This window comes from Sander vitreus, chromosome 18 (assembly GCF_031162955.1).
Source record: "Sander vitreus isolate 19-12246 chromosome 18, sanVit1, whole genome shotgun sequence".
Lineage (NCBI taxonomy): Eukaryota > Metazoa > Chordata > Actinopteri > Perciformes > Percidae > Sander > Sander vitreus.
Window position 1 is genome coordinate 13,671,893 of NC_135872.1, and position 23,450 is coordinate 13,695,342.

At 40.2% G+C, this 23,450-nt stretch overlaps 1 protein-coding gene across 4 annotated transcripts; it reads right to left on the bottom strand.

Moving 5' to 3' along the window:
* Window positions 1–400: 400 nt before the first annotated feature.
* Window positions 401–19,942, bottom strand: LOC144533048 (structural maintenance of chromosomes protein 6). 4 transcript variants are annotated; one of them, XM_078274130.1, is made up of 27 exons: window positions 19,837–19,942; window positions 19,319–19,456; window positions 18,977–19,109; window positions 17,831–17,936; window positions 17,350–17,486; window positions 16,793–16,854; window positions 16,587–16,667; window positions 16,380–16,481; window positions 14,584–14,703; window positions 14,334–14,432; window positions 13,559–13,705; window positions 10,070–10,158; window positions 9,786–9,950; window positions 9,191–9,369; window positions 7,914–8,115; window positions 7,453–7,567; window positions 5,947–6,107; window positions 5,390–5,525; window positions 4,549–4,629; window positions 4,159–4,329; window positions 3,688–3,825; window positions 3,212–3,357; window positions 2,907–3,032; window positions 2,610–2,715; window positions 2,129–2,281; window positions 1,193–1,290; window positions 401–936 (listed from the first exon to the last, which is right to left on the bottom strand). In XM_078274130.1, the coding sequence occupies exons 2-27, from the start codon at window positions 19,445–19,447 to the stop codon at window positions 843–845; spliced, it is 3,276 nt and encodes a 1,091-aa protein (XP_078130256.1). In that variant the 5' UTR covers window positions 19,448–19,456; window positions 19,837–19,942; the 3' UTR covers window positions 401–842. The 4 variants fall into 4 exon arrangements, with proteins under 4 accessions (XP_078130256.1, XP_078130258.1, XP_078130260.1 ...); XM_078274131.1 differs by lacking the exon at window positions 401–936 and adding an exon at window positions 1,733–1,897 and having other exon boundaries at window positions 1,201–1,290; XM_078274132.1 differs by lacking the exon at window positions 19,837–19,942 and having other exon boundaries at window positions 19,351–19,456.
* Window positions 19,943–23,450: the final 3,508 nt, after the last annotated feature.

Sequence of the window (23,450 nt, forward strand, 5' to 3'; positions counted from 1 at the left end):
GGAATGTTCAGAAAATCACATCACTTTACTGTAATGCAGCCTTTAAAACCAGGAAAAGACAACACTTACCATGTAACAATATTCAAAATCTAAGACGATATCTAGTCTCATATCACAATATCGATGTAATATTGATATATTGACCAGCCCTAAATAAAACTATTACAGTACCATAAGAACACAGTTTTGTATTCATTAAATATTAACAGTGGAAGTGCATTCCAATGGACCGCCTTGTGTGAAGGATTTGGCACAAAGCCCTTAAAGGTGCAAATCCTTCCTCCTCACAAGACTGACCTTAACAGGGCTTCAAGTTGAATGTTTCAACACAGATCCAAATCAAAATGACTTTTATCCAGTGAATAATGAGCTGAGGAAAAAAGCACGATTGTGTTCACAGTGTGGTAAAAAAGAACAAAGAACTTTAATTATGATGTCCAGTTAGAGAAAGACTTGAGGAAATTTGCTTCCATGCATATAAAACATCAACATTACATTTGTCTCGTTTGGTTTAATGAATATTAAAATTCTTACAATGACATCTCCTTCAACGTGCCAGTTGTCAAACCATTTAACAGTTATTTCGTCAGTGGATATACAAATACTTCCCCATCTTTGCAGTACCCTCGATGCATCAGTGCTTACAGCATTTTGTTGGTACTTTCATTCAGTGTTGTAGAACAAAACATTTAACACACTGAAAATTGTATTTCGATCACTGACAGAACTTGTCCTAAAAACCGAACCACTCTTGAACCCTTCTTAAACATAATTGATGGAGGTTATGGCACCTGCTACTGGTCACATCAACTTATTTGATGTTAAATTACCAGCTAGCAATACTACTGGTCCTCATCTTGACTTCTTTGTGGGTTGTTGCCACGGTCTGGATCTTTGAGACGGAGGATGCTGATGTTTTTACTCTCTGGAAGAGAGCTGAAATAAAAAGAAGAAAAGCAACAAAGGTGACAATGTGCTCATGCCTTTGAGGTTAAGGCTGAGGTTGGCTGGTGGTCTTTCCCAGGGAACCTAAGCAGCAAACTACAGTCACATGGCCTTTACTCCTGAATGGATTACTTCATCATAGCATTAACTAAGTGAATATATAGTAACAAAGTCAATAAAGCACATCTTGGGGGGGTCAAACTGCTTTGACATACAAATATATAAACAAAGATCCATCAGTGATTACCTCATGCTCTGTGGGGTGAGGAAGATGAACTGTCTGAAGCGCTGACCGGCAGCCACCTTCAGCATCATGTCCATTGATATCCTCCTATTCACCATGTCCTAATTGAACAAAACATGAGAGGTCTTTTGATAAATAAGGCTAAAGACAGTTTATGTAATGTCAAGAACCTCGCTGAACTTTCTCCAAACTTCCTCTTCTCCCTTCTAATGCCTATTCAATGTTATGAAGCTAAAGATTATCTTGAGGCGTGTCACGATTCTCCAAATCCATGATTCGATTTGACTTTCGTTTTAATATTTTCATGAGTGGATTCAATAAAACAAAAAATAAAAATAATGTAGCAGTTTCGCCAGTTTCACAATAAGATGGCAGAAGGGTAGGCTACTTGACAATAGTTTGAATTTTTCAGAGTTTACATTGCACTTGAATGAGTTTAACGAGGTGCACCTGAACGCACCATTAAGTCCTGTAGGAGCCCACATATTTTATCATCCATTGTTTGTTTACATAACACATGGGAAAGGAAAAATGTTGCCACACCATAACTTGAAGATTTTCCAGTTCTGTTGTTTCTCCGTCATCTTCGACTCAGGCAGTGGCCATGGTGTCTTCAAATGTGCAGCTGCAGGCTACCGGTAAGCTAACATTATGCTGTGTCTTTAGCTGTATGCTAACGACCGTTAAATCTGTGTGTTGTTTTTTTTTCTTCCATTGGACGTCCCAAGTAGGCGTGGGTGGAGAGAGAGGGAAAACAAATACAGGGGGATCACCCATCCTGCTTTTGATTTTAATAATCAAAATTGAAAGCTTATTTTGATCAATTTCCAATTTAGAATCAAAATCGTGACACCCCTAATTATCTCAATATGCAATTAAGGCAGTGTACACTCTTATCCAGACAAACTTGCAACATCAATAAAAACGGTATCTTATTACCATGTAAACATCAAATTCGTCAAGACAGCGGAAAGGCGCCTCTGTAATGGCCCAAAGAGAGAGAACAAAGCAAACAGTGGAGAAGGAGCGCTCGCCTCCGGACAGAGAGCGCATGTCACTCAAGTCAGCCTTGTTTCCTTGGCCTGGCTGCACCTACAGATGAGTGGAGGAGAAATCTTTATATACACAACCTGGCTAAAAAGATGTAGCCGTCATATCTCACGTTTTTATGAGTAATAACAATCAATGAAAAAATTAAACATGTTCTCATTTAGACTTTAACCTTGCAGCTACATTGTTCAGTCCATTTTCTAATAGACTACATGCTGCAAAGCCAACGGCTGCCTCTCAGAGTTAATCTGAAATAAACTCATGTCCTACAGTTCACAGGTGTTACACTGAAGAACACTTCAGTGTACATTTTTAGCAGGAAAATGAGGCTAAAGAATTGCCTGACTGTTGATACAAATGTTCATCTTACTGAGATGGAGAGGGTTTCATTCTTGTGGTCAAAGGTCATACTTCCAGTGTAGCGTCTCTGGGCCAGCATGCTATCAAAGTAGTATTTACAGCGGGCGGAGAGTAACCTAATAGATGCAGAGTAAAAAGAAATCAAATGAACAAGGAAGGATGGTAATAAATCAGGAGACAGGTCTCACAATTTACAGGTTTCTTTTTTGATTTTGCTAATCCATTAGCTTGAAGAGAAATATAACTAAATAAAATCAATTACAGATTTATTTTTTTTTTTTTTAATTAAAGAGTTTCACCAACTTACTTCTTGAGCTCAGCGTAAACCTGGAGTCTGTGGTTCATAACATTACTGAGACTTTTGATGAAGCTGGTGAGGTTCTTCATTTGCTGTGCCATGTTCTTGTAGTTCTCCAGAGCCTCATTATACTGCCTAGACATGGGAAAGAAAGACAAGTGGATGAAAGATAAGACAGAGGAAGGTTAACATATCAAAGCTAATTCATTTCATGTTAGACATTTCATAATGTAAATTTAAGTTTAAAAAAAAATTGCTTACACTTATCATTACTTTATCATCTGATAGATACCAGGGCTTATTAAGTCACATACCTCACAACCTCCTCACGGTCCCCCTGTTGTTCCTGCTGGGTAGTGATCTTAACCTTGAGCCGGTTGATCTCACTGTCCAGACTCCTGGCTGTCCGTCGTACTTCCAGACGCTCTGGACAGATTTCTGTGGCCTTGGCCACAGATGTCTGAACCGCAGTGTGACAGAAATCATCAATTACTGACATTCAACGCTGGTGAAACTATAATGTACACAATCTATTACGTTCATAATTTAATGGCTATTTGAACTCAGAAAAACAAGGTCTCAAATGTTAAAAAAGAACCAAAAATAAATCATTGCTTTGTTGGAATATTGCAAGTGTTGTGCATCTCCCCGTCTGGTTTAAAAAGCAAAAAAGCTAAATAAAATGATAATAAATTGTTCATCTTGTGATTAAAATTTTGTAAGTTAACCATGACCCCCTGTGATAAACACCTCAGTCTTAACTTGCCCCGTGTATCTCTGTTTGGCGTACCTGAAGTTCCTGCTCCTTGCTTTCCAGATTGGCTTGCAGTGTCTGTATGTTGCGGAGATGGGCACTGCGTTTCTCCTCATAGTGTTTCTTGTGATGCTTGCACTTCATCACCTCCTGATCAGCCTTACTCAGCTCCTCCTGTAGTATGATAAAAAGGACAAGCACACAAAGAGTAACCACAGGAACTTCACCCAGCAGTCAGGGGATGCTGGCTTCTGCGGGCAGCTGAGACTACGCTGAGAATAATCAACCAGATGAAGTTTGGTCTTATGCTCTACATCGCTCGAATGTAACCCTAGGTTAAAACCTTCATGTAACTGAGCAATAATTTAAAGGTCATTCTTATGTTAACACAAACATTTTACAAGTTTGACATGTTGGGATTTGGGCATTCCACAAGTTGAATAGTTAGGTTTTCTAAGTTGGAAATGACAAGACATCTGGACACCTGGAGTTGGAATACAGCATTACCTTGATTGGGTCGGCATCCTCAGCGACTGTATTGATCTGCTCTTTGTGCTGCTTGTACTCCTGCTCTGCCTTCTCATAGGAGGCCTTCAGCTCAGCCGTCTTAGTTCGTGCCTCATCGTACTCAGCACGCTTGGACGAGATCTTAGTAACAATCTCCTGAAGATCTTCCTCCTGTTTTTGAGTGGTGACAACCGCATTTCACATGGAGTGTCTGTGCTGATTGCAAAAATATAACTGACTTGAATGTGAATTCTTTGGAGATCATCCATTTATTGTGGGACCAGTCAACATTCCACATTTTCTTTGCCATTTCTATCTACTGAGATGAGTACAATTTAAGTCCAGTAGGTCTGATTATTGTTCTGCATTGATATTGATGTCTGTACAAACCAGGGGACTGAGGTCCTCTGACTGAGACTCTTCCACATTTTGTAGGTCTGTCAGCTCCAGCTGTAGCTTTGTGATCTTGTCCTGGAACAAATACACAAACAGCATGAGCAAATTCATAAAATATAGTGAAATATTAGAAATTTGATTTGGAAATTATTTTTTTAATTAAGCAGTATTATTTTTTTTCAGACTAAAAGGTGTATTCTAGATTCATGCATCTATTTGAAATATCAACATATTTTCCAGGTTAAAAAACTGTAATTAACGGAAACACTGCTATGAGAGTTTCTGAACAATATTTGTCATTGTTTTGTTAATTGATTTCCAATTATAAACATACATAGGCTAGGAACAAAACGGTTCAAGTAAAAAAACTAGTCACAGTTTGGTGGCATGTATGAATTGTTTGGTTCCTTCTAGCCTCACAGATTTCAGTCAAAAAGGCTTTTGCAGTAAAAAACTTTGCGCCGTATTGAAACCTCTGTTGGCACGGATGAGGTGCAGAGTGCAGCGGTCAGTCAGCCTCTGTTTGCTTTATAAGCAGATGATGATGATGATGATGTTTTCTCCAGATTACATACTACATTTCTGGTATCATGATGACCGTAGTTGCCACTACTGTTGTTGTTTTTTTACCGTGGTAACGACTTTGGTATTGAGTATTGTGTACTTTTGGTGGTATCGTTAACGACTACACTATACTAGATTTTCGGTATTGTGACATCCCTAGTATGAACTATCAATTTCCCTGTCTGATACTCAGAAAAGATAAGGAATTATCATTAGACATTAAATAATTTTCAAATAAGAGTAAGGTGTTTGTGAGAGGTAAAAGTGTTACTTTGGTAGTCCTCTGCTCTATGTGGGTTCTTCTCAGCAGCCCATCGTTCTGTTTGACATCTTCATCTAACTTTTTCATCTGCAGCTGGAAGCGATTTGCCTGAGCTTTCTGGTTCTCCATCTCCCTCTGCAAGTGCCTAAAAGCGAAAGATAGGAACCAAGAGACAGAAAAGGTATTAAGATAGAAGCGTATACAACTACTCCCTGTTGTGACATGTACAGTGTGTATATCCTATATTATTGTAGCTAAACAAGTCCATCATCTACACACACACGTTTGTTTCACTATCTTTGTGGGGACCCATCATTGACATAATGCATTCCCTAGCCCCTTACCCTAACCATCACAACTAAATGCCTAACCTTAACCCTTACCCTAACCTAATTCTAACCCTAAAACCAAGTCTTAACCCTCGAACAGCCCTTTAACCTTGTGGGGTCCAGCATTTTGGGCCCCACAAGTACTCCCCGGTTTTTGGACCCCACAAATATAGTCACACACACACACACACACACACACACACACACACAATACAACAAGACAAGATTTCCACACACCTGATCTCCTCCTCAACATCTCCTGAGAGGTAGTTTGCTCTGGTCTGCTCAGCGGTGTAACTACGGTTATTAAAGATCTGATCGCCCTCCTTGGAAAAGGCCTGGTTACAGTTCCGAGGAGGGTTTTTCCCTTGCATCAGTCTTCGAGCCTCTGTTCGATTCTACACAACCACACATGCGCACAAAAAAAATGCATTAAATCTTCTGTTGTGTTTTGTTGTGTATCGCCTGTGTTTTCCAACTTCCATCAAAGGTGCTAAATATGAACCCAGGTTATAAGTGTTATGACTGTAGATGAACTAACAATGGAATAAATGGACTAATGAGCTACAGAGTTGATTTGATTAGTGTGATCAGATGTTAAAAGTTGCATTCAAAGAGCTAACTCAGTCTGCTATAAACTTTTAGCACATACATGTCTAAAATAGCTTTATACTACATTGGTATGCCATATACCATAGTACATCATGGTATGTTGTATTACATAAGGGCTGCACGATATGACCTAAAATCAAAATCACGGATAATTGCACATTTTACCTCGATAACGATAAATGAACGATAATTTAAATAAATTGTGATTCGACGACGGACACTGCGTTTTTTGTATAAAAGTTTTTTTTTTTAAAACGTCTTTTGCATGATAAAAATGTAAATAGGCTATACAATCTATATCTTAACTGCTAATTAACTTGTTAGTCCTAACTTTGAACCAGCAAGTTGCATTTTAAGCTCCTCTTTTTTCTGCTTGTGGAGAGCTACGCGACACATGAAACTATATTGATGAGGACCGGCAAGTTATACACAGCGGACAACCTGCAGGTGGAGGCGCTGGAGACAGGCCCGGAAACACACGCCGCGGGCCGCTGTAGACTTGTGTCAGTCCCGCAAGCAGTTTCAGGAAAGTGGCTGCATGTGTCCGACAATCCACAAAACAACACCACCGGTACAAGCCTACAGCTGTCCGCGGACACAGAGTTCAGTAAGTGCGTCAGAGCCTCCCGGACGGGTGAACTGAGACTCTGTTTCCTGCTTGTCAGTCAACGGTTAATGATCGGTTAACATTTAATTTCATTGTGCTTTCTTTTGGAAGGCTGGCTGCCAAAAATTGCCACTTACTAGCTAATTAATTAGCCTGAGTTAAACGCTAGCTATCAGTAAACAGAAGGTAGTGGCTGGTGTCTGGTGTGTGCACCAGTGTTTTGTGTGTGCGTGTCGGCCTGCCCCCGCATTTTGCGAGTGTTAATTTCGGACCCTGCACACGCGGTAGAATGTTTTAAAGTAGAAAGTAGGGCTATCAACAGAAATAAATTATCTAAATTATCGTCATGGGAAAAATACGTCGATAATAGCTTCAGAATTTCAACGTTGATACATTTGCGATTAATCGTCCAGCCCTATATGACATCATACTAGGGGTGGGGGGTTAGATGCATCGTGATTCCCTCTTGAAAGATTATGTCTCAATGCAGAGAAGTCAATAATTGATGTGAAGCAACTGATTACCTTAATGAGTAGAATGCTCTCTATACCCCTCTGATCAATCAGGCAGTTGGCCACAACTGGGTCCTCAATTTCTAGAGCTTGAAGCACGGATGGGTATTCAGGGTGATTCACACCCCTGACACAAAGACAAAACCAAATAAGACCATTTGAATGAATAAAAGTGAATACAAGTTAAATAAAAGTGTAAATTCTTACAACATGTGTCCTTTACGTAAAACAGACTCAAAACCACCTGTTGTTGACTTGATGTCAATCAATATGTACTCCAATCAAATTCTGTATGCATTACAAAGTGTAATGTTACATAGTGAAAACATTTTATTACTGGAGTACATTGGAGCTAACATTAATTTAAGCTGACCAATGCTATTGTTCCCGGTTTATTTTTTCCAGGCAGTGAACAACTAATATGGAGTCACACGTTTAATAAGTGTTTTGGTGAATATTATACATGACCTCACCTCGATCTTGTATCGTGGACACTTGGGAGAAACTGGCTGGTGATGATGGCAGGTCTACGACCAGTTGGGAACACTTTGGCCATGAGGCCCTGCAGCACCCTCTCATCCTCGTGGTTATCACAAGTAAAGGCCTGCAGCTGGCCTTTGAGACATACTTCTACGGAGAGGGCCAGCTCTGGGTCCTTCAGGCTAATAAGGTGACCTGTAGAAGGGAAGGAAATGTAAAAAGAGAAGGCCCGTTAGAAGTGCATTTTTGTCCCAGATGTCCCCTTTAGTTTGGGCTCTTCGCACAGGTGGTAGAAGGACAGAAAAAAAGGTTAAATGGGGGTTAACCTATCACTTTATAAAAGTGACCAAACCTGGCTTTAACATGGGTCCAATATTGCCCAGTTTTTAATGAAAGTAAGAACACATCTTATTACATATTTATTTTATTATACTGCCAGGCAAAGTGTTTTGTAACTGGGTGTTTCATATGCTCATTATGCATCCATGTGGTCAAAATTAAATGATTTAATAATAATAATGTAATAACTATAACAATAACTTATTTCACTAGTAAATAGCTGTTGAATGACAAAAACAACCACTAGATGGGAAAAGGGCATTTAACAATAACTATGAATGCACCACGAGGCTGTAGATTACCAGTTTCACTGAACGCACCATCTGTTTTTCTGACAACGGCAGCTGCAGACGGTTACATCCCGGTGTTGAATCCTCTACAGGGAAATACAGTCAAACTTTACACCGTTTAGCATTAGCTGTCAGCATTGTAACCGTGTTTAATCCAGCTACTAGCTAGCGGTAGGCTAACATTAGCTGCTGTCGAGCATAGTGTTAACTAGCGTCACGTGCAGCAATGTTTCGGTTGCCTTTAACGTCCGTTTTCAGAGCATCCGAGAGAAGCGCAGACATATCAGTAGCACCAAAATGAGGTGCCGAAATCCGCGTTGCCATTTGGTCCGGTAGATACCGGTCGTTAAGGCACCAGTGCCGTATTAGCACCGGATTTCGGTACCCAACCCTAAGAAGATTTTTATAAGTAAATGTTCCAATTAATGATCCAGGCAGCACATTCTCGTCTCCCGCCTTCATTTTACAGTTGAATGGTGGCTAGAATGGCTCAGAGTCAAACTTCAATATGGAATGGATTAATCTGCGTTATTTTTATTTTTTTTACGCGTTATTTTTTTCTCAGATTAATTAATCGAAATTAAATAGTTATTTTGACAGCACTAATTTTTACCTATGCACAACTGGGCACCAAGTCTTACCCAGAGGTCCTCGAGGTTTATGCTTGAGCTGGCCCTTTCTATGAGCTTCCTGGATGGCGTTGAGGAGTGTGGGCATGTGCTCTCCAAAACGCCGCAGGCGATTGGACCGACTGCTCTCCATAGTCTGTAAGTTCCTTCTGTTGGCATCAATGGACCTCTGAAGCACTTCCTGCTCTCTCCTTAAGACAGAAGCAGGTGGGTGTTTTCATTACGTTAGAGGCTGTTACTGTTTCAGTTATTCCACTGCAGTATGCATCCAACAGACCAAATAATCTTATCCTAATTGTGTTTACTGAGGGCTGGAAGGGAGCTAACAAAGCCAGGGGAATGCCGAATTCTGTTGTATTTACATATTGAATTACTGGCAGAATGTATCACAAGCATTGAAAGAGACTGACTAAGGGATGGATTCACATAATGGTATGATTGGTAAATGATATTCTTTTCTTGTCCAAAAACCTTAATTCCAGCTCAACTTCAAAACTCCCTGTCATGCACAGTGTAAGGAGTTTCCTGGGCAACCCCTGGAACCAACACTTAATAGTTCTGCAGGCATTTTTTATTTATTCTTTAATGCCCAGTTTTATTTCCCCACCTCATCTTTCCTTGTTCTTCCTTGGCACGGCTGCAGGCATGCTCATACTGGTCAATCTGCTGGCCTAGAGTGGCACTCTTTTGTCTCATGTTTTCCAACTCAGCCTGTATCTGCTCCATACGCTCTGTCTTGGCCTGGCTCTCCGCTCCTGTTGTCTGACTGATGCTAGAGGGATAAAAAAAAAAAAGATGACAACAAAAATTGTGAGGACGTGTCAAAACAGAATAAATACATGATTCAACTTAAATGCACAACGGAAGACTTTAAAAAAGGGGAGGTCGTACCTCAGCTTGAGATCATTTATCCTTGAGGACAGCTGAACCTTGTCCTTTTCCAGGTCCCTCAGGTTAGCCTTGCATCTGTGAACAGTGACCTAGCTCGCACACAGAATTGAAGAATAGAAACACTGGTCACTTACACAACAAGCTGAGATTATGTCTGACAAGATGACGAGGCAGGAAGTTATAATACACAGATTTTTACTGTGGTGGACATCTTCAATTAAAAATGTATTGAGTTGAGTTTATCTGGACCAAATTACACAAAATATTACAAAATGTGTTTTTTGCCGTGGTGGCCGCAATAACAGAGAGTTACCAGCGGAAACACTGGTACCAATACAGGTTTCCCTCATACTTAATATACAGCTGTGTTGTTAATAATTAAAACTGTAGACAAATGTCAGCATGTGGACCGGCGGTGCGGTGTCTCTCCATGTTGCAGGTGAGCCGTGTGTGCGTGAATGGGGGCGGGGCTGCGCGGAGGAGAGATCCAAACACAGGCACGGCTTTACAGAAGGAATGGGTCATGTAACGCAACATTAAACCATATCGATATAAACGACATCGCTTCGCTCGTGGAGAGGCAGCGGATGCAAGGACGTTAGGTGCACCGGTGCGACCTAGGAAAAATCTTTTGTCGCACCCTTACAAATTTTGGTCGCACTCTAGAGCCCTGTATAATATAAATAATGTGCCACATGAAGAGACAGTGCAGCATATGACAGTAGCAACAGCTGAGAAGATTTGGATCTGTGGTGACCAGGTCCACCTCACACAAACTTCTTTCTCCCATTCTCTCTGCTTACTACCACACACACACACACACACAATCTTTTCAAATCCTATTATCAACAACTGTTCAGGTTTTGTTGGGATTCTTGAGGTGCATCGGTTTAAGTGCTTTAAGTGAACCAAAAACAAAGACACTTGACTGTATCCCTTGAATAGTGTAAACATTCAAAACTGTAGTCACACCAGCCCACATTACCACGCCCATGCAGCCCCACCCACGGACACATGCATTCACTAATTACATTTGTGTACAGATGGTGAAATAATATAAGCAGTACATTATGTAACAGATTTTTAAACATTTAATGTAACTGGCAAACAATGCTTTCTACTTTTTAAAGAGCAGACGTTTATAACAAATTTTTATTTATGCTGTTTGTATGCTGTTACGGTCATTCTCTACAGTATGTAGGTATGTAGTATGTATGTTGTCACTGTCTGTTCGATTGTCCGTATTTCTCTCTGTTGACACTGTACATATTGTCTGTCTGGTTCTCCATCTTTTCATCCGTTTTAACTCTAACTCTGCAATTTAAATGTTTTTTATGGCTGTCTGTGATTATACTTCAGGGTTTTTCCTTGCTCAGAATTTGTCTATGCGGGAACAGACAAAGCAGGGGCGGAGGGAGTCTGGGGGTCCTCCCCCAGGTAATTTTGAGGGTAAAAGACTTCAATTCCTGCATTCCGATACATTTTTAGGCACCACTTTATGGTAAAAATGTCAATATTTATTGCAAGGAAATCACAAAATTCTGGTGGCAGGTAACAATTCAAAATACAAACTATAATGGAATATTATTATATTCAGTAGTCCAGTAAGGGGGCTTTCACATCCGGGACATGGACCGGATACGACAACACTTGACCCTAAAGTCCAGTTGTTTAATTAGCATGAACAGGGCTTTATGGTCACCTTTTTCCCCCAAGGAGCATGTTTTGCTCTCAAGTTGAAAAATTTAGGATTGACTTAGGCTACTTAATCAGTGATGTTGAATATAGCCTACAGTGTAACGGACCACCGCAGTTCATGTGAACCGCGGATTAATTGCAGAGTTTAACCTACATAGTGGAAAACTACTACGTGAATGGGGCACAGCAGAAAGACGGAGCAGAGCGACGCTGCTTGTTCAGGGTTTTCATGTGTATTCCTATAGGCCTAAACTTCGCATCAGGCGTTAAAACCAACTGTACCGAATTAGACTACTATTTAACGCGATAACGAGACGTTTTAACCGGTAATTAAACTGTCTCAATTTAATACTGATGCGGTCAGACGGCCACGCGGACAGACAGCAGTCGGAGTTCCGGCAGAGCTCTGCGCCCGTCAGCAGCGGCTTCTCACTGTGCAGCCGGTCCCCCAGAGCAGCATGATCACCAGGAGGGTCCGGTACAGCCTGAACCCTGCAAACAGAGATCCCGTTTGAAGGTGACGTGCTTGATTTTGACTCAACGTCCCAATTTAAGTAACCTCTGATCGGGTCGTAGTAAATTAAGTACCCTAAGTTTCAGATTAGGTGTTGGTCATTCTCAACACCTTTCTACCCCCCTTCCCCCACTTTTCAACTCTGGACTCTGTGCTGCTGCCAGCCTGTGTAACGTATGTTACTCAACATCGATCGACTGTTAGCTTCAGTTGGCTAACGTTAGCTGTCAACCTCCCGACTAACGGTTACCGCTAGCTAGTGATCTAGCGAGGATTAGCCCTTCAGACCACAGTGGACTTCAGTGGACTCGCCATCCAAACTCCCGACTGGACCTTCGTCTGCCACAACTGCCGGACTCTTTCAAATACATGTACTCCCTATCTCCGCCGATCACTTGGTAGCGTTGGTCAGCTGTCAGCTTACGCCAGCTAGCTTCTGTTAGCATCCACCGACTGACGGCTCGCCCAGCACATCTGTTCGCTGTAGAGCTCTTTTAGCCATGTTTCCCGGCTCAACACTAAGTTAGTGCGGGCCACTACCTTTCTGCACTGCTGAAAATGGTGCTCCTAAAATATTCCTCACTGCAACTTCTCAACGTCATCTGCTACGTCGCTTCAACTTGCATTGCCAACATAAATTAAAAATATTGTCTCGTTGTCGGCTTCAGCTAAGAAGATAGTTCGCCCCCACACGTCCCAAATTCTTATTCAAATAACCTTCCGCAACGATTGCAGGCTCTTTGGTGGAGCTCTGCTTTGAATGAAGTTACATCGTGACAAATTAATGGACCACTTGCGAGTGATATGAGGACATGAGAAAAAACGTTGACAGCAGTGACCGGTCATTATGTTTACCAATACCCCCGACCCCAAAAAAAAAAAAAAAAAAAAAACGGATTTGCATGATTTACGAGACCTTCATTTTCAGGTCGGAAAAGCCGGATTTCCGGATTTATCCGGAAGAATCATACCCCTGTATATTATAGGTACATCGTTCCTTTCGTTACTTTCATGTTCACAAATACCCAATTTGGTGGGGGACCCGAATACCCTCGTTGCTATGGATTTCCACTCAGCACTTTAAACAAAGCCTCATATGCCAGTAAACAACATATTTGAGGTAACTCAGTTTAAAAGAAGGTCACATCTCTACATTGCATTTCCTTGGACAACATTCACAACCTAAAATCACTTCCAGTACTCATATGAAGATGACTGAAACAACTGACAGTACTGTCACCCTTACAGCCTGACTAATGCATTGTCCGAACACTGACCTCGCTGGACTTGAGAAGGGTATTTTGTCTCTGGGCCACAGTTTTGAGCTCAGCACATTTGGGCTGGAGCTCCTGGACTTGCTGTGTGATCCCCTCCAACTGTTCCTGGATCTGCTTGTATTTCCTCTCAGCCTCCTCGAGCTTATTCTGCATTATTACATAACAACAGATCAGAGAAGTTGGGGGGGAGGGGGGTTAAAGGTTAGAGGATAGAGGAGGGCCATGCATGGACAAGTGCAACGTTGAGGTGTGAGTTATCAAACAGAAGTGGTTGTTATTTAATTAAAATAATGAAACGGATAGTTCCGGTCCCTACGGTTGGCTGAGCCACGTGTGAAGCCGTTGTGAAATACCTTACTTCAACCATTGCACAATAGCGATAACCAGAGATAATCACTTTAACATTTCAAACACTTCAATATTTAAGCATGCTTTCCACTGCATCTGTGTTTTGCTGTGTCTGTGTGTTGCCTGGCAACCATTCAGATAAATGTTGTGGAGGAACTGCACGTGGTCGGCGGAAGAATAATTATTTGTTATCAATAAATTATTGCATTTTTTGCTGCTGTGTGTTTATCTATGAAATATTGCATACACACGGTTTATGTAGTAACTGTTATAAAAGCAATAAGCCATTTTTGGCTAACGCTGCTTAGCTGTTCTAAAAATCACTGTAAACCACGGCCTCTTTTGGCTTATTACTTAAGTAATTACTGGTTATACTAAAAACACATACCACACTTGATTTTTCGTGAATATTACAGAAATATCATACCTTCCATTCATCCACCTTCTCATCATATTTCTCTGTAGAACGTCTGTCTGACTGCAGCTTCTCCCTCATTGGCTCCAACTCCTTCTCCATCTCAATCACCTGCAAAATGTAGATCACAGTCAATAATATTTAGATAAATGACCTTTTAAGTAATTATTGCACTAATCCAGTTTCAGAGGCTACTCAGGGAGTGGATGAAGGGGGTTGGGAATTTCAAATTGGTAGACAAAACAGGGGGAAATTATCTCACCAAAGCCCAAGCCATTTGCTTCTGCAACTCCTCCAGTTTGGTTTGCATTTCATCAAATGACGCCAGGTTCTTGTAACGGTCTTCTTTCTCCAGGTACTTCCGCTTCAAGTCTCTCAAGCACTGTAACAGTCATATAACAATTGCATATGGTCATATAAAACATTCAAAAAGACAAGTAGCTATGCTTTAGTAGCTAGCTATGCTGGTCAAAGGATAAAACATCCTATCCACAATAAAGCCTTACAATTGATTAACAGTATATTATAGTCCTACATTAATATATTTAAAAGGTGCACTATGAGTCCCTGCATGGCCACTTCTGTTGACATTCCAAGTAAATTCAAAACAAAACAAGCTCGCCCCTCCCCCCATGTTTCCGTAACTGTCATGACCAAGGGGGTAAGCCTCTCCCAGGAATGCGTAGCTCCTATGGCGCCATTTTGATGCTACCAAGCCATCACCTCCCGTTAGCATCCCATTGACTGCCATTCATTTTGGTGCCACTTTGACAGCGAATAACTTTACATCTGAAGCGTTTAAAGACTATTTGTCCATTGTTTATTTCTAAAGAACGATTGTGTCATAACCATGCGACTTACTGTTGCATAGTAGAGGAATTACCGTATAGTAGAGGAGAAGCTCACAGGCAGTTTCGACTTACATTAGCTGTTTAAGTTTAATTACTAATGTTAACTAGCATTTTAGTTAGCAATAATTAGCCTGTGCCCATGTTATCTCCTTACATATACCTACGCTCTCTGTCTCTGCAAGTTTCGGAATGATTGAGATTTATCTTGGCACAGCTACCAGAAGACTTACAACTTTCAGACAGGTTGCTCATGTCACATTTACGTCGTCTCTCTCAGTTGGAGGCTGCGCAGTAACGCTCAGCGCTCACCGGAAAAGTGCATCTAATATTCTTCACTGGTCTCCGTCCAGAGCAACGGGATCTGTTGGTCCATTTTATATATGTCTATGGTCATGACTAACTGTCACTAACCCCCACCCCCTCCCCCAACCATCTTGTCGGTGATTGGCTAGAGGGTTTTGTTGTATTTTGGTGCCTATCCTGTGCCTCTAGTGTTTGTTTGACGTTTACGACCCCTGTGTTGTCTCCCGAGACCGGGCTTTTTCACAGTGTATTCAGGGGGCAGATCAAGGAGAGAAGCCTACAATTTGAGACAAAAATGAAATTGTGCTGAAACCATGCAGGAACCCATAGTGCACCTTTAAACCTGAAATAACCGGGGGTTTTTTAGCCACATGGGGGTAGCGGAAACATTGCCATTTCATTACCTTTTCAGTTGATATGGTGAGCTTGTTAGCAGACAGTTGCTTATTTACACATCAGCCGTCACCAAGCAACATTATCATTCATTTGGAGCCGTGTTTGTGGACACAATGCAGAGATAAGTCCAATATTCACTCTCTCTTAGTTCTGCGTTGGATTTTTTTCAACTCCTGAGAGAAATATCTGGTTCTTTAGCAGCTAAATGTTCCACTATGTTCACCAGTTAATCATTAACTGGGTCTGTCTGGCACTGTCTGGTGCTAAGCAGGTAGTGTAGAGTAGGTTTTTGGGGGGTTTTCGCTCAAAAAATGCTGTGACTGAAAACGCTATAAGAGCAGTGAACCAAAACAGTAAATTTACAGGTCAGACTGGTAAACAAGCGTCGTAAGTTTGTAAGGTTCATCACTACTAGCGACCACTTTCACATTGTCATTTAAGACATCGTAATTGTTAAATACTGGTTATAGCTGCTTATAATATCAACATATCAGCCATACAGTCTTACTTCACTATGTTGCCCAACTTTATCCTCTGTGATATGCTTGGTGGTTTTGATGTAGGTAAAGTCCTCTCTCATCTGCTCCAGTTGGGTAGCTTTCATAAAAAACTGCAAGAGGAATAAAAATAAAGTTTTTAAAATCACACTCAAATTTCACAAAAATAAAAAATAACTATCATTTAAAAAAAGTGTAGTCATATACTGTATAATTACCTTGTATTTGTCCCCCTCTCCTTTGGAGTGAAGGAAGTATTTGCTCATCTCTTGAGTCAGAACGGACACAGGATTGTTGACCTTTGGAAGAAAGGTAATGACTCCCTCTCACCAACACATTAACATAGGTTCATCCAGCAGGATTTCATTTTGTTGTAAGGAAGATTAAACAACACTATACTGTATATGGTTTGCATAGCTCATACCTGTATGTTAAAATTGTCCAGAATGGACAACAGCTCTTCCTTTTTGGTTGACACAAGTTGACCTATAACAGTAAAAATAAATGTGTTTATGATTCCCAAATAATATAGATTCAGCTTTAGAAGCAGCTACCAGAAGTGGTCATTTGCTTACACTTTGTCTTACAGTGGGTCTCACTTTGGATAGTGAAATTGCTTTATTTTACTATAATGTGTCGAGACGTGGAAAAGCAGAAGAATCTCACATATAAAAAGCTGGAGTCATCAACTGTTTGCCATTTTTGGTGAAAACATTACTTAAATGATGAATCCACCGAAATAGTTGCCTATTCATTTACTGATGGTTGACTTATCATTTAAGCTTTCGGTCATATTTGTCCTTGCACTCTGCACTTATTTAGCTTTTAAGGTCATCAATGGTTTAGAAATGTTTTAAGGTGGTAAACATTTACAATGACTACTTAAATATGATAAATTGTTGTAGTAGCATAGTGTAGCAGTAGTCTTATCAAATACTTAAAATGGGAAAAGATTAATTCGTAACTCTTCATGGTCTTTACCTGATTTGCTCCTCAGTTTATAGGTTCTCAACCCGTCACGTGTTATTCTCAGGTCTACTATGATGGCTGTACCATACACCTCAGGTTTGTAAGCGTCCTTTCCTTTGTTACGCAGGGTAATCGATACATCAGCTGAGCTGAAGAAAGAGAGTAACAAACATTAAATCTATTGCCAGTCAAGTGAAGCATTTAGTAGACATTACTTTTGCATGTGATAATTTGCACAATTTCACATATATAATGGGACTTTTACTCTCTCAAAGAGTAACGACAAAGATACTGTATGCATCGTCAAATTTAAGCAAAGAAGCCTTCTTGGAAGATTAGTTTACACTACAATTTATTTAAGGTAAGTAAGGGTAAGAAGAGCCACTTAAAGTCATATTAATGAAATGTCTGCCTAAACAGACAGGCCCTTAAAGGCCACTACAACCTGCATGACAAAACAAATGTACATCACATGATGTCGTGCAAGGTTTACCTTTCTCCTTCCTTCACAAATCCCTTGAGTGATAATCCTCTGTTTGTGGCATGTGCATTCCCACCTAAGGCAACTATGAGAGCTGTCAGAACGGCACTCTTTCCACCTGTCACACAAGCAGTTTGTGCACAGAATAAAAAAGATTGCAGACACTGTAATTAACAAAAGAACTAAATAGAAAATAAGACAGACACAAAAGAACAGACGGTATTCCAGAAAGGTTAGCCAACATGTACAGTATAGCAAAAAGCCTGACTTAAGTTTACATATATGTAAAGACATGATTTATGTTTAAGTCATTACATAGATCCAACTAACAGCAGAAACACACTGCACACGGAAGCGCCACGAATAGCCGTGAAGCGTAGATTTGTGCCTGATCGCGCACTTCTCCGCGACGGTCACAAAGCAATCCTTGTCCTGTCCTCTCCACTCTACAGAACGTCTCTCTCTCTCTCTCTGTTTTGGTTGTGTGTGTGTCACTCTGTCTGTCCATCCGTCAGTCAGTCTCTCTCTCCGCGTGCCTCATCGCATATCTCGCTGTAAACACAGCTGAGAAGTCAAGACAGCCAAAATCACCATTAACCTGGGTGTTTTATTTAGAAATGTTGTTTTATTTTGTAAAGTATCCGGCTGCACTGTGACCTCCCTGTATGTGATTACTTGCCTGGCTTGACACAGTCACTTGCGGATGAAATAGAATTTAATTTAATTTAATGAATTTAAATGCAAAACATTTCACTAGAATTTGTATGCAACAGCTATACATCAAAATGCTGCTGGCCTTTATATTTACATAGGCAATCTGACTTATGGTCATAGAATAACAAGAACAACTTGCCGAGACACAGAGAAATCAGTCAGAGAAAATGCTGTTTCTCAGTCTGGTCAAAATATGGTACCAGTAGTTAAGCACCCTGATAAAGAGTAGAGCCTGAAAACTGGTCTGGGACAATTAAGGGATTATGATCCCATTAACCTCCCATATAACAAATTAGTGCAAATTAAGGGAATCTGTTGCTATAGTATCAGGAACAGACTTCCAGTAAACCTGGTTTCAGAAATGGGAAACTATGAATTCTCTTAATTCAGTTCAGTTAATCCTTTTTTTCTGGAATACCCCACTTGTTAAGTGGTTACACTCACTTCCATTGTTGCCAACAACAAAGTTGACATTGGAACCAAAAGTAAACGGGCCGAGGTGAGAGTGGCACATGAAGTTCTTCAGTGTGATGCTCTCCACAATTCCTGCACTCACCACCTCATCAGCACATGGCACCTATAAACACAGGAGAAATAGGCATGTAATTTCCCTCAATACATGTTATATGATACAATAGTATACTCTGCAAGTTTCTTATCTTTGACTTACATTCTGAGAGAATCAGTTAAGACACACAGACTTAAGGGAAGCAAAACAAAAAATAGACATGTTCCTGTAGGAACAAAACCTAGAAGATATATTTTACAGCATGACAGTGACGTAACCTGTCTATTCGGTAGAGGATCTTCCTGGTCACCATTAGAAACTGTTTCATCTTCCACGTCTTCCTCCACCGCAGGTTTGACCCGTTTGTTGGTGTTGTCACTGATAGGGCTGCTCTTCCTTTTAGACATCTTGGTCACCTGACGTTAACCACATTTGGGGAGAAAGAAACTGAAAGTAAACACCGCATAGTTTCTAGCATAGAGTCAAGTTGTTACTTGAACTTTTAACAGCGACTCTTATTCTCCTAAAACCAAACGCGATTTGTTGTTTTGCGTAATGTCTATCTGAAACCGACAGAATAATGTTAATGGACGCAGGTGAAACGATAACAGTGACAAGTTCTATCAGGTTAACGTTAGCTGCGTTATAAAACTAGCTCAACTGGCTAACTGACGCTATCGTTACGTGCTAAACAGAACGTCAACAACTATTTAGCCAGCAGCTGAGTATGTCATTGTTAGTTTTGCGTCGTTATATGAAATTGCAAGGACTGGTATGTTATGAAGTGACTGCTTACCCAGTTTGCGGAAGCCGCACACGATACAGCATACAGGGAGGACCACCACCGCTTCGCGCCCACTAATTACCGGGAAATCTCGCGTGAATAAACGAGTTTTTTCTTTTTCTTTTGTGCTGTCCATGTATTATCAGTAAACACCATGGATATATTAAGAGAACGGTAAACACAGGCAACTGAAAAAGACTTGTAATGCAGCATACAAAAATAAAATTAAGGTGCAAAAGTGCCTGTACAAAAAAATAATTCTATTACCGACTTTTGCGGTTAAGGTGAACAAGTTTGCTGATAAGTGGATTGCTTTTCATTCAGAACTGATGTAGACTTGAATAGGCTATTAAGTTAACTCTACACCATTGTTTTACTGTTCCATTAACCTACATTGTATCCGACCTGGGTACACAGTCAAACATTGTTGCACAGACTTTTGACAATTACTTCCAATATGCTCTACAGCCTTTGCTTAACATCACAACTTTTGATAATTTTACAGCATTGATGTCTACAGCTTTACCAACATTAAAGTGTGTACTTAAACCATAATTTACTCTGTGGAAATTGATGTTTTCCATCCAATCTACCAGTCCATCTACTGTGAGCAAGATTACAAAAGCAACAGCATTGAAATAGCCACTAACTATAGGTATATTTGCATATTCAGTGACCTTTCATCAAGTTGCGCCAGAGCCAAGAACACATTACAACACTAAAATTATTTTGCATCAAACAATTATATTTAGGAACGATAAGATTTTCTTATAAGGCCCCTGGAGTTTAGTCCAATCTTCTTTTATTCAACTCTTAAAGTTACAGATAGTGCCCTAAAAGTATAATAAATATAATACCCTTAAAGCGTAACTCTCGCCAAAATGCAACTTAGGGTCTTTTTGTGAATGTACCCAGAGTCAAACTTTAGTTTAAAAGCATATTTTTTGGACAGAATCGCCACTTTTAAGATTTACCTTATTTTCATCGGGATTTCAATGGGAGTGCAAGGGGCACTTTTATGCTAGCCTCAAAATAGCCATTTTTAAAACACCAAGAAGGCTCGACACAACATGAAACTTTGCTTGAAGTATCGCCAGGGGCTCTACACCTTAACGAAAGCATTGAGAACATGGTTTGTGTACCCAGAGTTTACTAAAAAGAAAGGTTTTGAGCAACTCACGTTAGTTATTGTTTACGCTATCCGCCATTTTCCTAGTCAAAAATAGGCGACCTCCGAATGCGAATGAACGGACTCCATAGGAGGAAATGTCATTCCTATATGAGGCTCCTTTTTCAACTACAAGGTCAATATTGTGTTTCACTAACGACAAAAAAAATAAATAAAAAAAAATACGGTAAATCTTAAGTGGCGATTCCGTCCTAAATATGCTTTTAAATGAAAGTTTGACTCGGGTACATTCACAAAAATACCCTAGGTTGCATTTTGGCGAGAGTTACGCTTCAAGTCTGTGAATGGGTTACTGTAAAAACTAACCCACAATTTGCTTTTAAGATCTTAAATGATTAAATCTCCAGACACTTTGAATTTTGATACAAAAACATTTATTGAATAATCATTACATTTTATTTAATTTTGACATTTAAAATTGATCGTTTAAAACCAAGTGTTGTCTTGTAGAGTGTAGTCAGTGCTCAGTGTGGTGGGTTCCTTCCATTTCCACCTGCTAGAAGAAGCAAAAAAACTGTATCAAAGCAAAGAAAGCCTGCTTTCATCTCACTTATACGTTATGCAGGTTAGTGAACAAGTAGAAACCTTTGTCTGATGCAGTGAAATCTAGAAACATTTTCCTACATAACCGTGTGTCATTTTGTGATAACACACCTATACTTTAAAAATCATATATGACTGACAAAGTCAAGTTGCACTAGACTGCTCATGAAGGCTTCATTTGAGCTTTCTGGTGGAAAGTGATACAAGTCCAGACTGCAAAGTAAATTCAAAAGGCAGCTATGAAATTATGGGTCCTGTTGTAAAATCTGTAATCTATTAGCAATTTAGAGTCATCATTTGATGCATATGGAGGTTTGATCTGCGCCAACATCTTAAGACAGTTGTTATCACCAATCTACACAAACCAAAAGATTTCAATCTAGTGTTTGTTTGGAGTGAATGCCTCAATTTTAAAAGTACTGCATGGTCACCCATCACCATCCTGACAAGCAAGGATAAAGCTGCAGTTCTCACCTTGTGATTTCCAAGGTTCGGCCCAGTATTCTTTGTAAGCTTCCTGTTGGCTGCTAAGCTTTTCTGTAGACGTATAGAGAGATGATGCCAAGAAAATTACTTCTCAATCAGCTTGGTGTCTGACATGATCACACCATTTTCTGCCAAAGTCTGAACAGTTTGTTTTTCTGAGCTCTTCTTGTTGGTTTGAAGTGGGCAGGTCAGTCAAAATTATCAAACCACAAACATCCTATAGGCCTAGTTGACTATACAATTTAAAAAAAACACGTGTTCAATTCTTAAGAATTGGATTCAAATTTCAAAGCCCTTGGTTACTTTCTGTTGGGATGGATTATTTCAACATGATACAATATTTTGGCCTCATTTTCAATATTTCTCTTTTCTGATGTGATTTACACCACGTTCTAGGATTGAAGAGATGACTGACATTTTATAAAATGGCCCGTGTTCAGAATTAAAGAAAAAGTATACATTTTATATACTTTATTTGATGTTGTAAGACACCAACTTACCAGTCCTGTATAAACTACAATGTCAGCCAGTACCATGTTTTGTATAGAAACTTATGCTGTATAAAAACATATTTAACAGCATGCCCAATTCTTTGATTTTCAAAGTGTGGTCTTGCAGGAATTTGATCATAAACCAAATTGAAATTCTGACCCTTCGATCAAGAGGACATGCTTTACCTTGACCCCTGTTCCTCCGGTTACCATTCCTCTTCTGGTTTTTCGGACCATATTCCATCATGCTGAATTCTTCAGCCTGGCCATTGTTTGCCTTCTTCATATCTATGGAGGTAAGTAACCCGTTAAAGCACTACACATTTTTCTACATGTCCATTATTGTTGAATTACAAAACAAAATCACCTGAATATTTGAAAGGATGCCTTCTTGGTCCCATGCTGCTCATCTCACATGCACACTTCAGTTCAGTACACTGGATGCCACATTCCACTAAACGTCCCTTTGATGGGGACACTTCTTCAGCCATCTTCTCGTCAGCCTCGTTTCTCAGATTGACTTCTTTCCCACATACTCCATCCCCCACCTGTGTGTCCACTCTGTTTTGGCGAATTAGCTGGCCTGTCGAGATTTTGTCCCCTGCCGCAGAGTGAAAGAGAAGTGTTTCTTCCTGCACAGAAGAGCAGGGGCCTTTCTTCTGTTGCTCATTTACAACAAGCAATTCCTGGTTTGGGCTTTGTTTAGCCTCCGGTTCAGAAGACCTATATGTGTCCATGTCCTCTTCAGTGAGGGTAGTTAAATTTAGTTTACTCTGCAGGTGAGTTGGGGAAGCAAAGTGATCATTTTCTGAAGGAGCCTTGCTCTGGCCTCTCTTTGGTCTCCTCATTTCAGAGGCATCAATTTCACTCTCCTCCTTTGGTGGACTTAACTTCTCAGCTGGGGTACTGAAAACGAG